This window comes from Chionomys nivalis, chromosome 11 (genome assembly GCF_950005125.1).
Source record: "Chionomys nivalis chromosome 11, mChiNiv1.1, whole genome shotgun sequence".
Lineage (NCBI taxonomy): Eukaryota > Metazoa > Chordata > Mammalia > Rodentia > Cricetidae > Chionomys > Chionomys nivalis.
The window spans coordinates 46,843,174-46,859,645 of record NC_080096.1 but is presented as its reverse complement, the minus strand read 5'-3'; the positions used below and the strand labels follow the sequence as shown (position 1 = coordinate 46,859,645).

The 16,472-nt window shown below is 44.6% G+C and overlaps 1 protein-coding gene across 1 annotated transcript in view; it reads left to right on the top strand.

The window, feature by feature from the left end:
• The window catches only part of Ror1 (receptor tyrosine kinase like orphan receptor 1), a 351,511-nt gene that overhangs the window by 232,764 nt on the left and 102,275 nt on the right, over positions 1 to 16,472 (top strand). Inside the window, exons 3-4 of the mRNA XM_057785200.1 lie at positions 11,802 to 12,089; positions 12,636 to 12,666. Of these exons, the coding sequence (XP_057641183.1) occupies positions 11,802 to 12,089; positions 12,636 to 12,666 (319 nt within the window). The remainder of the gene's footprint in view (positions 1 to 11,801; positions 12,090 to 12,635; positions 12,667 to 16,472) is intronic.

Here is a 16,472-nt window from a genome sequence, read left to right as displayed (position 1 = left end):
ACATGTGAATTTAGCGGGTGAGGGGGGCAGCACATAGCCTCAGTTCATAACATTTACAAAAGTTCATAACTAGAAAAAAAAAATCACTGCACTTGGTGACTGCCCATGACCTGCAAGAGACCCCATGCCTAGGAGACAGCAGGTACTGAAGGCGAAGACTACAGTCTGTGGTGTGCGAAGGTGTCGCTGGGAGGCCCTTTGACTACTTAGCTGTAGGTGAAGTTCCCCATGGCAACAGAGTGTAAAGCAGAGGTTGGATGGGGAAGGTCGACAACATGGACAGGAGGGTCCTGACAGGAGAGAGTTCCCTTCACTGCCTCCAACTTCTGAAACCTGGGAATCACGTTTAAAGCAGGATGAAAACCCCACACATCACAGGGCTGGGCTGAAGATAAAGTACAGTTGCATCCATGAAGAGCCTGAGGAAATTAGCATGAGCCGCGTGACCCCTCTTCCTTACACCTCTATGGATCGCAACTAGACACAAACGTTCTACACTCTTGGATCCAACCATAATTCTTCACAGATCTTAACTGTAATAAAAGGAAAACTCGTTTTCTGAGTGCTGCAGAGCCCATTGGCATACAACCGTCCTACTTGTACAAATAACCCGCCCCTCAAAGCAGTTCTCTAGGTAGCCATACTTTCTTAAGCCCCTTCGAGATGTCTGGATGTGCTGGGCTCAGAAGGAGGCATAAGCACCATCTCTCCCGCCTGCCCAGGTATATAGGGCATAAGTTTTAAAACGTGGCGCATCTTCTGTGTTCTGATGTGTGTTCCTTCCCTGCCTTTTGACCGTTTGTTAACTTTGGTCCAGTGGACAGACACCCTTCAAGATCCTCAGCCCCAGCATCTCTTGATCCATCATACTCCTGTTCCCAAGCAAATGCGAGTGGCCAGGCAGAGTATCCCCTTCTGTTGAAAGTGATCTGCCCTCGGGCCAGCGGCAGCTTTGCTCAGCCAAAGATGCTTAGCTGCCTCTTACCCACTCGGTACCTGGGAGAAGACGTCTCGCACAGAGTCCAGGCAAGAGTCCTGCGGGGGACCTGCCTTCGCTCTGCTGTGGGACCTGAGGCACCATGTTTTCCTCAGCTCTGGATTTTTTTTCTTTTGAACTATAGAGATTATGGCAGGAAACCCTTTTAGGGATTGTTGTGGAATCCCATAATATCAAGGCTTAGCAGAAAACAAGGCTGGAATCTCTGGCCAGAAAATGGTGACTGTTTGACTGTGCACTCCTTCCTATGAGCCTCCTGAAGAGAACTGGGCAGGGCCATTTTGCTCCTTTTGAGACTCTACCTTGGGTCAGTGAAATTATAATCTCTGGAGGCAGGACTCACCTGACAAATTTTTTTTAAAAAAATGTTTTTAATGTTTATCTTACTCAACCCTCACAATTTTCTTGTGGATAGTCACTGGCCCACTTTACAGCTGAACAAACTGAGGCTGAGAGTGAGTGACAGCAAGGAAGAGGTGGTACCTAAGTAAGGAGCCAAGCTCTGCACCTCCAAGGCCCCTGTTTTAACAGTTATGAATAGTGGCCCCAGCGTGGCTGTCATCCTCCTGCCTTTCTCTTTGACACTTCCTGCTCCGCCTGTCCAGACCTGTGTTCCATTTCCCAGGTAACTGGCCGTGGGTGTTTGGAAGTTCCCGGCTATTTCGTCTGATATTTATTAAACACAGCTTGTGGCTCCCACTCAAGAATGTGCAAGCTGATTTAGATTATGCTTTGCATTGAGTTTATTAAGATAAAAACTATATTCTGAGGTAGTGAGTCAGAGGTATTTATGGTGGAGTGTGGGGACAGCGGCTTGCAGGTTCCCAGTGTGAACAGGGTGCGAACTCAGCCCGTGCAATGATCTGACCGTGTCTGGCAACCATCCTTTATGTTTAGCTAAGCGTTTTATTTCATGTTAGGAACCCCTCCCTCCTCTGCAGAAAAGTCTTTGGCCGAGGCTAGTCCTAATGGCAACCTGCTTCCAAGCCATGGCTGGGTTGCCATGGCAAAGACCTGGGAAACATTTCCTATCTCTGTCTTTCTCACCTGTCAGAATGTGAACTTAACTCGTGGCCCTGCCTCCCTGTGGAGAGGTGGGCGGGCACTTGAAAATGAAGCCATAAATGCTGGGAGGGATTTGTGGACCTGTGGATGTGACATCTTGTCAAGTAGTTGGTAATAGATGGGGTGTCTCCAGAGCTGGTTTGCCTGAAAGTCCCTGGAGCCTCCTATTGCCTTAATCAACCCACGTTTATTAAATACCTGTGAAATTCTCAGTAACTCAGGCAGGGCCAGGAAAGAAGGAAATGGAGCCTCGACTCCCAGAGAACCCATAAAGCCCCTCCTTTTCCTGGCACTTCACTTTTTAGACTGATTAAGTCTCCAGTGAAGGGGCTTTGGCTTCCTGCACAACCGTGTCCTCCAACTAGTCCCAGAGTAAGAAGCCAGGCTTGGCTCCCTTGTTTGCAGGGCCAATGGGGATTGTCTAAAAAGGTACAAGAATGCTGAATCCTGGTAACAGTCATGGACAGAGCAGGAAAAGATGTCTGAGTTGCCTGGAAATGGGGATTTCAATGGGTTCTGGTGTCCAAAGCTTTGGGTTCTGGCTTTGTAACTTTGAACACTACCTTTCTATGTAACTTTGGGCAATTGCTTAGCCTCTCTGTCCCTTAGCTTCCTTATCTCTAAAATGAGGATAATATAGTGTCTGGATCATAGAATTATTTCAAGTTTAATTCCATGTGTATTATGCTCGAAGCAGTGGGTGGTGCCTTGTAGATATTTCTTTTAAAAAAGTAAAGGTTTCCACTTTCGACAGACAGGTAATGGGGACCAATGGCATTAAAAAGACATTGGCACTTTCTTTCCTACATAATCAAAAAAAAATCATAAAAAATTCCACCCCTAACTTTTGCCTGGACACAATAGTCACTTGGGATGGATTGCCCCCTGGCTTTCCAGCTGCTGGTATAGAGCAGGGCCTCTTAAACTTTCCCTACCCACAGTCCCTTTCACCAAGGAAAGTCTGATATGGCCCTATGTGTACTAGTAGGTAGAAGATGTGTACAGGTTAGACACTGACTGATAGTAAATTGTGAAGAACTTTATTTTAAAACAATTTTGTGAATACACGTAATTTTACCATTTGCTAATTAGTGAGATGGGTGAGCTTATTTATTTTTAGATAAAGAAAGAATTCAGCTTTGCCTGGATATTTGATGCTGCAGGATGTAGAGTATGTTCAACATTTCACAATTGATTTGATATTTTGATGCTATAATTTGCAGTGATAATGATGGAAATTTGATTAAATACACAATACAAAATGGCAGAATTCTGCTTAGTGTCATTTCAGAAAGTGCTGGAAATTTTATCCTAATCCCATGCCAAAACTCATTAAACAATTTTTCTTAGATGTTTTAAAAACAAAACTCAAGTCAACAACTCAAATAGGAATACTTAATGAGTCATGTGGTGGTTTGAATGGCAATGGCCACCATAGTCCCCAGGCAGAGGAACTATTAGAAAGGATTAGAAGGATTAGGGGTGTGGCATTATTAAAGAAGGTATGGCCCTGTTGAAAGAAGTGTGTTGCTAGAGGTGGACGTTGAGATTTCAAAAACCCATACCAGACTACCTTCCCTCATCCCTCCCCCATCTGTCTCGTTCTTTGACTCTCTCAGCAGATCAGGATATAGCTCTCAGCTACTGCTTCAGTGTCATGAATGCCACACCATACTGCAGTGACGGTAACAGAGTAACCCTCTGAAACTGTAAGCAAGCCAATGATTAAATTATTACTTTTATGACTTGCCTTGGTGTCTCCTCTCAGCCATAGAACAGTTACTAAGACAAAATGTTTATTTTCATATAATACTTTTATTCTTTGAGAATGTCATGTATAGAATATAGAATGTATATTCATCATATTCACCACTCCCATTCCTCCCTCCACCTCCTCTGAAATCCCCTCTCAGACACAGCCCTTCAAACTTCATGTCCTTCCTTCCCTTTTTAAGAAACCCACGAGTACCAGTATTGCCTGTGTACACACAGGTATGGGGCCATCCACCAGTGCTTGGCCAACCTGCAAGAGACCACACTCAGAGAAAACTGAGTCTCCGTCCCCAGTAGTGGTCATCTGTCAGCAGCTCCTCAGTTAACAGTAGGAGCTCACAAGCCATTTCCTACCACGTGCTGGAATGCTGACTGGGTTGATCTTGTACAGGTTTTAGGCAGGCTGTCACAATTGTGAGTTCGTAAGTATGATGGCCCTGTCATTTCTGGAAGGTACTGTTTAGCTTTAGTCCCCTCAGCACTTTGGCTTGTAAGACCTTTCTGCTTTTGTGGGAGGAGATTTGATATAGGGAGATAGGTACGGAAGGGAAGCAGGTTCGGAGACAGTTAAACCTCATATATAAATATGGATATACACACAGTAGCTTTAGATTGGACTTTCCCTACACTGGGGATAATACTCATCTTAGAAGTCATAAGTTTCCATGCCTAAAGCCTAGTGCTAGGTGTGGGATACCTCCCTGGAGTTGTTGGTTAGAGGCACCCCCCCTCTCAACAGCCTTGACTATTTCACTAATCTTGGGTACGCACCAGAACTTTATGGTAAGATGCTATTAATTAAGAAAAATGCCACATACTTTGGGGAAAGGACTTGAGGATATCAAACTGGGTAATTCCCTGCAAGTTTCTTCCCTGCAGGATAGCTTTCATATTTCTGAAATGCACTGTGTAGGATACTGAAGGGATTGAGTCTTCAAAACTAAACCGAGTGTGAACCGCAAAGGACAACAGCACCAAACCTGGAAAGATGCGTCGATGGGTGCAGCAACAGTTGCATGAATAATATGGAGATAACCATCACTTTCTGTGTGTATGTAAGACACATTCCAAAGGGAAAACCACACACCGGGTACTTGAACTCTGACTCAGAACCTATAGCTGGGGAGCTCGTGGGCACTAGGCCTGAGCCTACTGTCATTATTTGTGCTACATGGACACAGTATCAAGTGACTTTCTAAATATGTTTCTCTGCTCCCATAGATTAGTGCAGCTCTTGATCAGCTCTCCTTATCAGAGAGGTGTCTTGGTGTAGAGAACAACAGTTGATAAAGACTCACAGTGAAGAGAGCAGGTGTCCGCGGACAACTCAGTCACAGATGGGACACCCACAGCACAGCAAGTTTTCAGAACAGTCTCCAAACATAAAACAGTCCAAAGACATACCAAATGGATAGCTTGCATGCTGAGGAGTGACACTAGGAAAATATTGGAAGTCTTTGTTTTGTGTAATTAAGCCATATGTTTCAACAAGAGTAGAAAATTCTGCACATAGGCTGAAAGCTCGACCGTCCATGTACTGACATTTTTGTAAATGAGCCATGGTTTGCAGGTGCCCTCACTGGAGTGATGTGGTGTCCTAGAAAGCACAGTGCAGAGAGTGTACATGTCTGTGTGCTCAGTAACAAGGTGCCGAAAGGTACCCAGTGTGGCCTGATAAGAACTGCCGGAAATACCTCAGACTCCTCTCATGTTTGATTTTGAATCACTTTTGGTCATTACATGTTTGGAAACCTTCACTGTTGCCAGCTTGTTTTTATGACCTCTGCATTCGGTTGTCTGACCTCATAGATCATCCGTGTTCTTGCAGTCATTCCCTGCTCTCTGACTTTAGCTCAAGGCTAAAGCTAAACCATCGTCTTGAGAACTTGCCAAGAGACCCTTCCAGAAGCTGAGGATGTGCGGACCAGGAAAGGCAACTGGCAAGTGTGATAGAAGGATACAGGACCTGAGTCCCAGTCCTACCTGTGTCTCTCCATCCTCTGAGCCTCAGCTTACCATCCTGAAGCTGAGAAAGCAGAGCTGCGGCTGTAGCATGTGATAAGACAGTCGTAGCATACTGTGCCTTCCCCAGCGCCATTCATTGCAGTTAAGGGAAAAGTCAGTTGCACTCAAGAATGGCTTCCATGAGGCAGCATCTTGACTTCAGAGTCCAAATCTTTCATGTTCCATGGTGAAATGGGATGTCTGCATAAATAATGCCTCTTGAGCACCAAGGGTCTGGTACTGTGCATCCCGCCTCCCAGAAAACACTTGTACTCCGGGCTGAGCACACTGCTTCAGGAAGGAGCCAGTGTACTGGTTAGTTACTTGAGTGTTTTCAGTATTGCTGTAAGTAAGCTTGCTGTTTCAGGGAAACGGGACCAGCTTTCGTTGCCAATAGTAAAATGTGAAGTTTCAAACAGAAAGTAGAATTCTGGAAAACATTGAGCTATCACCATGCACTTAATCCTTTCCCGATCTTTGTGGATGACTGGAAGTGACAGAAATATATAATATGGTCTTTAATCTCAGCCCTTAGGAGGTAGTTACAAAAACAGGTCACTCTCTGTGAGTTCGAAGTCAGCCTAGTATACATAGAGAGTTCTAGTCTATCTGGGGCTACATAGCATGTAACCTGTCTTTTCAAAGGGGGGTGTGGGATGGGCCCATGTGTGGAAGATGTATTTAGTGATTTCTATATGGACACTCTTAAGAAACCAAGTGTGGGTTGAAGGTCCACTGAAAGTAAGAGACCAATCAATCCTTTTTGATGCAGCAGATTAGGGAAGTTCATTGCGATGGTTTCATATTACACATTGGAACGTGAGACAGCTCCTGTAGCCTGATTTGGGTGTAATGTCCAAGGTGAATGTTCTGACTTACCTGAAAAGCTATTGAATACCCCTCCCTCTTCCATATCTGTGAAACTGGAGTGTTCTTACCCTGTAGAGTTCATCTCAGCAGACTAAATGCTAAAACAAGAGACAGGCCCTGATCTTAAATCATAATCTTAAATAGTACATTAGCAGCAAGATAGAATGATGACACTCTTCACTTCTGTGCATCTTTCTAGAACATAGTTCTTTTTCAGTAAAACATTTATATTATTTACTGGGTTCTTTTAGTTTTCAACAAATTAAACAAATTGCAAAATAAAAAATTCTCTTTGGAGTTCTCAATATTCCAAACAGTATATAAGAGAGAACAAGAGGTTTGAGATTTCTATTTTTATTATTTTTATTTTATTTTTCTTTCATACATAAAGGCATTTGATGACCAAGCCCAACCGTCACTCCTACCCCACTCGCTACCTCCTGTGTGTGAGAACTTCTGCCCTAGAAGCAGGGACTCTGGAGATGAACTCATTTGTTGTAAATCTCAGCATTTGTTCATCATCTTGTAGTCCTGATCTGCTCCCTCACCTCTCTCTGCCTTACGTTTCTCATGAGTAGGATGGTCATAACTACAGCTGCCGGGACAGTATGTCCTAGGTAGGTGTTAGCCATGACAAATGCATCATCATCATCATCGTCATCATCGTCACCCACCTTTGCTCGGGAACACAGAGGGGGTGGAGTCAATGGAACCAGAACTTTTTTCTCTGAGTTATACCCACCTTCTGCTGAGCTGCCATCGCATCATTGGTGGTCTAAGAAGGAGGGGAAAGCATGAGACATGTCTCATTGCCCAAGCACGCATTGTCAGAGGCACCGACTCCAGCCACCAATGCACAACAGTCAAATGCACAAACAGGCCAAATGGTGTGGCCTGGTATTCAAGTTTGGCGGTGGCTCTGGGTTTGTCCTATGGAAACATACACTGCCCGAAATAGAGGAAACTCCAAGGGTCTCCAGATAAAAAATAAGACAATCAAATCCCCGAGACTGCTATTCCAGTGACAATTTAATCCTCATGGCTGTTAGTGGCAGAACCAGCCCCTGGATCCTACGATCTGATCAACTTCTTTTCCAGCCTGCAATGGTGGCTCAAACTCTGCATGCATAGCACAGAGCTAGGTCCCCTAGACTGACACATGAAGCCAGAGAACAGTCCAGGAAGAGACTAGACCCCAGGCAGGGGCTTGGTAAGAAAAAGAGGACGGGCTGGTGAGATGACTCAGTGAGCGGAGGCACCCGCTGTCAAACCAGATGACCAGGGTTTGATTCATGGAACTCACACGCTGAGACAGGTTCAGCCTTCACACACACACACACACACACACACACACATCGAGAGAGAGAGAGAGAGAGAGAGAGAGAGAGAGAGAGAGAGAGAGAGAGAGAGAGAGAGTCTATCTTTTTCATTTTATGGCCGTCAGAGCGCCTCGTGTCACTTAGTTGAAATGCCACCCTGATGCTTCTGCCCTTGGCCAAACTCAGTTGCAGTATTTGTCAGCTTTGTAGCTCCAGTGAGTAGCTGCATAGTCACAAACAAATACGCATCTTGTCCTTTGCGCAAGGCTCTGTTTAGTGAATGCAGAGATGCATTTAGCCCCCCCCCCCTCTTTTTTTGTATCTCTGGAGAAATACTGACCTCAAGATGTCCTGTGGCCCCCGGTGCTTTCAGAGAGAGGTGATCTATTGTAGATATACCTGTGACCATGCAGAACAGTCAGGCAGAGGCTAGGCCTCCCAGGAGAATAGAAATACCAGGCTCAGTTCTACCGGGGCTAAAGAAGAGATTGGCCAGCCAAGATTGTGCGTGTGTGTCCGGCCTCCATGGACTCTGCTGCCCGGGCATGTGATGGAGTGGTAGGCCTACGGTGCAAACTGGAGGGATATGACTTGGAGCCAGTATGGCCATAGGCATTAGGCAAGTCATTTGACCTCTGTGACCCTAGATTTCTCACCAAGAAGGAAGAGGTCATGTTCCTTCCTTGAAGAGATGGGGAGAGGGGTGAACACTGCAGCAAATCCTTGGCATACAGACTTTGTTTCAATCTGTCACTGGTGCCATTGAACTTCATGTAGTGTTGGCTAAGCCTGAGGCTTGAAGGCCTTGGCTGCTGATACATTGGGGAGCCAGCTGTGTGAACAAGGACTAGTCAGCTAACATCTGGTTCATAATTCCCTCTTCTTCAACTGGGGGCTGTGAAGAATGGGCCTTTCCCACTTACCCAGATGGCACAGGGCTGGAGGAGAGAGAAAGGAAGGAAACCTCCGTGGCACCTGAAAGGCCTCCCACAGAAGTCACGGTTGCAAGACCCACGATGGCACTCTTCAGTGACTTCAATTCCTGGGCTTCGGCAAACCCTGGCCTCAGTACTGCGCACATGTCACTCAATTTAATTTTAATCTTCTTCTTACAGCTTTGCCAGCTGGGACCTATTTGCTGCTTAGTTTTTACATTAGCTGTAACAAGGTACAAAGAGCTTAAGTCGTTTGCCCTAGGTTATATAGATAAGCTCGGGAGCAGAGAGAACACCTGAATATTCAAACCCAGCCAGTCAAATTTCAGAACCTAATGAATATTAGTTACTAGGTTTATATGAGCGTTGTATGGTTTGCTTTTCCAAGTTTCTGTCTATAAAGAGCATAGAGTAATCCTTTGAGGCTGTTAAGCTATGGTACTTCACGGAGCTGTTAATTAGCCCTTCCTACCTTCTGGGCATCTATCAAACATCTTAGGAACATATGTGCCTATACTCAGGCACAGTCGTACCCATGGGCCAAGGATGGGTGGATTGATAGATGCGTAGCTCATAAGCAGAGTACAGAAACATGCTCCAAAATAGAGATCAGAATATGCATGTTTTAAAAAAAGGCCTCTAGCGCAATCCTTGATGGACTCCCGGTACCAAACCTCTAGCGCAGTCTTTAATGGGCTCCCAACCCCAAGCCTCTAGCACAGTCCTTGATGGGCTCCTGGTACCAAACCTCTAGCACAGTCCTTGATGGGCTCTCGGTCCTGTTGGCGAGAGCACAACCACTTTGAGACGAGAAGTGTGGTCAGAGCCACAGTGAAAGGTGAGCTTTTTCTTCCCACAAATAATGATAAACGTCACTCACAGGGACAACATGATCCTGTGAGACTGCAGAGCCTAACAGCATACCCCACCCCAGTCTTCCTGTGCAAACTTAAAAACAATAATCATTTATTTTTATGAGTCTCTTTTATAAGCTTTGGGGTAATTAAATTTGGGTAGTTAAATATCTCAAGAAACAAAAAGTTATTTCCCAATAAAATTCCATTAAACTCAACAAATTTACTGTGTTCTGTGGTGTCCAATATAGTAGCTACTGACCACATGCAGTAATTCAAATTTACAGGCTCAGCTAAAGGCAGACGTCTAGGCACAACCAAGGTATACGAAGAGGTGGCTGGAACCTCGGGTGAGGACCTAAGGAATCTCTCCACTCCCTTTTTCTTTGACTCCAGTCTTGAGCATCTCTTGTGTGTAATCATAGATGCTAGGATGAAGATGGAAATGACTGTTCTACTCAGAGCACAGAATTCTACAAGAACCAGACAAGAACAGATAGGAGAGAGAATATCTGTTAGGGAATAACCTATCCAAGGAAAAGCAAAACCAAAGAAAATTTCATATTGATAAATAGCAGTCTTCAACTATTGAACTTAATTTTGAAAAATAACATATTCTCTGTAACTGAATTTCACAACTAATATTTATTGTTGTCTAAACATCATTGAAAAACAAAGTTAAATAGATTTCATTAAAATTTTTAATGTAACAAATCTCAAAAGCAGCCAGATGCAAATGTAATCATATGATAATTCCACTTATATGAAAGACTGGCATCAGCAAAATTACTCCTATGATGATAGAAATCAGAACAGTGGTTGCCTGGGGGAGGGATGGGAGGCAAGGTTTGGGAGCTGGGAGCAACTACAAAGGATTCAGGAACAGTTTCTGAGGCGTTGATCTATCTGGATAGGACATTGGTTGCACAGGTGCATGCATTTGTCAGTACTTGTGGAACCATTTGAGTTCAGTGCGTTACATGGAAAGCAAATTACATCTCGGTTAAAATTATGTGCTGAATTGATAAGAGATGGACAGATTAGATAGGTAGCTGACAGAAGAAGGATGGATGAATGACTGGACAGATAGATGGATGGATAGATGGATGAACAGGTGGCTGGATGGATGGATGGACGGATGGATGGATGGATGGATGGATGGATGGATGGATGGATGGACGGACAGGCGGATGGATGGATGGATGGATGGATGGATGGATGGATGGATGGATGGATGGATGAACAGGCGGATGGATGGATGGATGGATGGATGGACGGACGGACGGACGGACGGACGGATGGACGGATGGACGGATGGATGGACAGATGAATGGATGGATGGCACAACCTAACTTGTTCTGGCTCCATGAATAATACTATGAAAGTAACCCTTGCCCCTTTTCCTGGCAGTGATCTGATCTCCATGAATCTTGTGCCACCAATAGGAAGGTTTGGGGTACACTTCCTGATTTGGTGTGGTGTGGAGATAATTGGGTTGCTCTTGCTTTTCCCTGTGTTTGATTCTTTTTCAAGGTGGACAAACAGGAAGAATGTTTGTTAGAAGTTGAGAGGTGAAAAGATTCTAAGTAAATTTCAATTTTACTGTCCCTTTGTCCTCGTTTCCTCCTCTTCTTTGCTATATTATTATTTGCAAGGAGGAACATGTATTAATTTTATAATCTGTTTATAATCTGAAGTTCAAAAAGTCATCTTTCCTTGGCTGAGAGAGTGTGGCTATCCATGAGTGCAATTCATGTGAACGCTTGGGTCTCTATTCTGATCAGTCAACACTCTCCATCTGGTCCTGGGAGCTGTATCAGCAGCCATGGGATCTTAGTAAGTACTGCCACCTCATTCCTTGCCTGTGGCCATGTACTGATTTACCTCATTGTGATACTAGAGACATACTGTAATATCCTGAATTTGCTTAGGCGTCTTCTTCAGCTCTGTGTCCCTCTCATTGCCTCTTTTCTCTTGTCCACAGATTCTTACTTAACCCTTGATGAACCGATGAACAACATCACCACATCACTGGGGCAGACTGCCGAGCTGCACTGCAAAGTGTCTGGGAATCCACCTCCCACTATCCGCTGGTTCAAGAACGATGCTCCTGTGGTCCAGGAACCTCGCAGAATCTCCTTCCGGGCAACCAACTACGGCTCTCGGTTGCGGATCAGAAACCTCGATACCACAGACACTGGTTACTTCCAGTGTGTGGCAACAAATGGCAAGAAAGTGGTTTCCACCACTGGAGTCCTGTTTGTCAAGTTTGGTAAGCAGCCTTCAACTGGTTTGGCCAGAGTTCATTGTGCCAGGACAGCCAGAGTCCATAAGGGCACTTACTGAAACCCACAACTGGTGCCATTGTATTTAATTTAGAAATAAGTAATCCACAGACCAGTAGGGCATTTCCATGGTCAGGAGGAATAGAGGAGGCCACTTCTCTCTGACCTCACTTCCCCTACTAGAAACCCCTGTGCCGTGTAACTCTCAGTACAGGTAGTCCTCACCCTGAGGTGTTGGCAATGGCTATGCCTGCCCATATGCAGTCACTGAGCCTCCTAGAGGGGCAGGGGATACTCTATTATAGTGCTTTGCACTTGTCTACGCAGTGTTCAGACCCTGTGCTGCGGGAGTTAGTCACGTTCTCACCGGTATGCTGGGATTCCTGGATAGAGGTGGTTGGGGGGACCAAAATCAAAGGAGGGAATCCAAGAAAAATCAATACAGGTGGGATCAATCATTGTCTTTGGTGGATACAGTCTTCCTCACCCTCCAGTTACCCAGACTGCGTCTTTTGTTGTTCTTGTTTCTCTAGGGCCTGCTCCTACTGCAAGTCCAGGATCCTCGTAAGTACTCCACATCTCTAAGCTCCGCCATTTCGAAGCATTTCTCCGTAGGTTTCTGGGCAGAGGCAATGTTGTCCTGTGCACGAGCCAGAACACTGTGTTTCCAGATGCCGCTGCCTTCGCTTTCTCTCTGATGTGCAGCCCCACAGGAGACCAGCCCTGGCAGTAATCTCTAGTCTGGCAATCAGGAACCCGACGATGAAAGCAAACCTCTTCCTACATTTACTCTTTTTAAATGAAGCTAACAGTTAGCGGCAACAGTGGATTTGGTCAAATCAAACAAAAAAATGATGGAGTGCTGGCTTAGGAACTTTTCCTCCCACTATCAGGGTCTGTTTTACATTCTGCAAGCATTTCTGATGCTGTGAATTATTGCACAGGGCAACATTAGCTGATCACTTTATTTTTTATTCCTTCCAAAGAACTCAGCAGCCAAAGTTCTAACTCACAAAGAGGAGGGGGAGCACCATGGAAGTTAGATTCCTTCCAAGTCCCTTGATAATGGAGTTTAAGGATTCCATTTCTGTATATGATGCTATTGTTGATGCGTTTATTATTCTGGCGGAGGGATTCTCATCTTTCACTCTAGAAACATCTACTTGAGAAGGTATTTCTTTTTTACTCCTTATGTATATTTTTATTTGGAGAGAAAGACCCATTTATTCAAACTTTGCAGGGAAACGCACGCACACACACACACACACACCCGCCTTGCCTCTGTATTCTGTAGACTTACGGGCTAGAATTCACCAGGTCTGCCGTAAGAGCTTCAGCGTGCCTGACTTGGACCACACCAGTATGAAAAGTAACAGCCACTTAGCCGGCTCTAATCCCCTCTGCGCCTCTTAATTAGAGAGTGAGGTATTTTAGGGCATTGGTGTGTACCTGGAGGCCCAATGGCCCACAATCCCATTAATAAAATAGGTACTGGGTAAAAATAAACATTGGCCTTCAGCCACACTGCTCTGCTGTTTCATCAGCCAGTTAAAGGCAACTGTGAAAGAGTCTTTAAAATCACCGGGTGCTAATTGCCTTCTACCTACCACCATCTAAAACATGGCTTGATCTCAGAGCAATCGGAAGTTCGGCCACTCAGCCTTGCATCTCTTGAAGCTGACGTCTCCTTTTTTTTTAAGCTGTCTCACTAATTCCATTGTATATGGAATTCTTTTGAAGTCTTATTTAAACAAAGATTAAAACTTTTGTTACATGCCTTAAAACCACTTCCCACACGGGTCCCTTATTTGTTCGTATTAACCCGTGTTTCTAATGTGGCTGGTAATCGGGTCACAGGCGGCTTTTGTGGTTCACTAACTTTCCTTTGCCGTGCAGCCCAAGGCTGTTGACGTTCAGTCTGCTGCTTTTGCCTAAGAAAGATAGTTCTTTGTAATCCCAGTGGTGTTAAATACTGACCTGTCCTCCTTTCTGTCCACATTGACTTTTTCTTGATGGCCATCTTTCTGGTGAAGCCAGTATGCTGTGATTTAATTTTATACAGATAATCTAGCGACTTTGTGAGTATAGCTACCTGAAGAGGAGACTGAAGTTCATTAAAGATACCTACCCACAGCTAAAGGGATCTGCTGAGATTTGTGTTTCATGTTTGCTGTCTGAGCACCCACTTAGTTTAGGTGGCACATGGTATCAATAACTGCCATGCTTGCTTGGGTCAGTCATGTTGATTTGCCTAAAAATCTTCAACCCAAGTTGACTTCACAGGGCCTTTTCCAGCTCAATCTCATTTTGGCATTCCTTGTTGTCATTTTGATGATTTTATTTTCTTTCCGCGGGGTGTGCGAAGGTGTGTGTTGACACCAGAAGGCTATGTCCTCTTCCATCCGGTTCTGCTTTCTTCCCTTGAGGTCAGGATCTCTCACTGAACCCAAAGTTAGGCTGGTGACCAGCAAGGCCCAACGATTCTCCTGCCTTCTTTACCCCTGCCCCCTGTACTGGGGTTGCAACCACTTACAACCATACCTAATATTTTCTGTGACTTCAGAAGATTTGAACTCAGGTCCTCATGCTTCTACAGCAAGTGTTGTTACCCACTGAGCCTTCTACCCAGCTCCACTATTCCTTTCCGAAAAACCCATAGCATTGTCTCCTATCTTAACTACCAGTGCTACTCTGTCGCTAGGACTTCCCAAGACTAACTCCCAGACAGTGTGGTAGTTCCACCTGCACCCTCAGAGTCCCCAGGGATCAGGCAAGAGGCTTCTGACAGCTTCCCACAGCACATTTGTAATAAACATTTTAGGTGTCCGCTCTACATAACGATGAACGGTATATGTCCTCTATGACCGAGGGATGTAAATTTCATAGCTGGACATTAGAGCAGTCTCATGCAGCTCTGGAAGCTAGAATTCTGATAGCAAGGCATCTGTAGGTTTGGCTCATCCTGAGCATTGCAAGGAAAGCTTTCTGTTTTCTCCTGAACTTGTATTCTCACCAGAACTTGCTGACATCCATCGGCTCATGGACACATTATTTGAGTTTGGGCTTGAAGCTCCATGGTGCTGTCCCAGCAGAGTTCTCCAAATAATCCCCTTCTGTGAGAAGCAGCAGTAGCACCGTGCTAGGACTCACATTGTTGCTTTGATTGACCCTGCAAACACCCAACTTTCATCTAAGATTGCATTCTGCATTGCTAGGGGATAGAGCCTCCTTATTCTAATCTGTGGAGAGGGCACAGTTCAGTAGACAACTCTTAATATTGCAAAATCTTGCTCAGTCATGTGATACGCTGTTTCTCCAAAACATGAGAACTTTCACAAGTAATGATTGGGATCTAATGAGATACCAAGATTATAAATGCTCTGATATTCAAAATGCTGTTTGCTGTGCAAAAAAGAAAAAAAAAAGAAAAAAAGAAAAAAAAATTTACAGCCGCGCAGAGAAGAAACCTGTGGCCAGGTGACTGGTTTTTCTTTCTCCTACTGAAATGCTTCCGTCAGTGCTGTCCTCTCCATATGTAAGACAGCATCTCCTGCCCTGACAGAAGCCCAACACCCGCAGACTGCCCATCACTGTCAACTTGGGTGGGGATGTGTTCCCTGGGACCAGAGCAGTGCTGATCTCATGAGCGACATTTAAGGTTCTGTTTATACCGGGCCAGTCAGAAGTGCTGAGTCTCAAGGCACAGAAGGGCCCACGTGGACTCCTTACTTTTATTAAATTCATTTCATAGTTCTTTTCTTTTATAATGTGGGCACAGGGTGTGCTCGGACTTTCTCTTCCCCCTTCCTCTCTTTCTGCATAACCGTGTTGTTGATCACTTTAAAGTGCACACAACTCAGTGTTGGTATCATCACAGTTGTGCAAACCTCGTTACTACCTCACAATACCCGTACTTTGGTGTTAGGCTTATTTGACTTTAGCATAATAGTTTGGGGTCCAACCACATTATAGCATCCCATACTTCATTGCCTTTATGAGTGAATGATATTCCACTGTGTAGTTAGATCACATTTCATTTATTTCTTATTGTTGGACACGTGGGTTACTTCTGATTTTTGTCTGTTCAGCATAAAGCCATGTACAGGGCTTTGTTTTGTTTTGTTTTCAGGGGATCTGGTGTGTGTTTTCAGCTCCTTGGGTATGTACCCGAAAGTGTAATTCTGGGAACATATGAAGATTGTGTGTTTAAATTTTTGCAGAGTGGCAAAGCTGTTTTCTAAAGGAGCTGCACAATTTTATATTAACAAACAACGACAAAAAGGCAAAAGGATTTTAATTTCTCCACATGTTCTCTGACACTTCTAGTCTAAAATTTGTATCTATCTATAGATTATTTGTCGATCTATCTA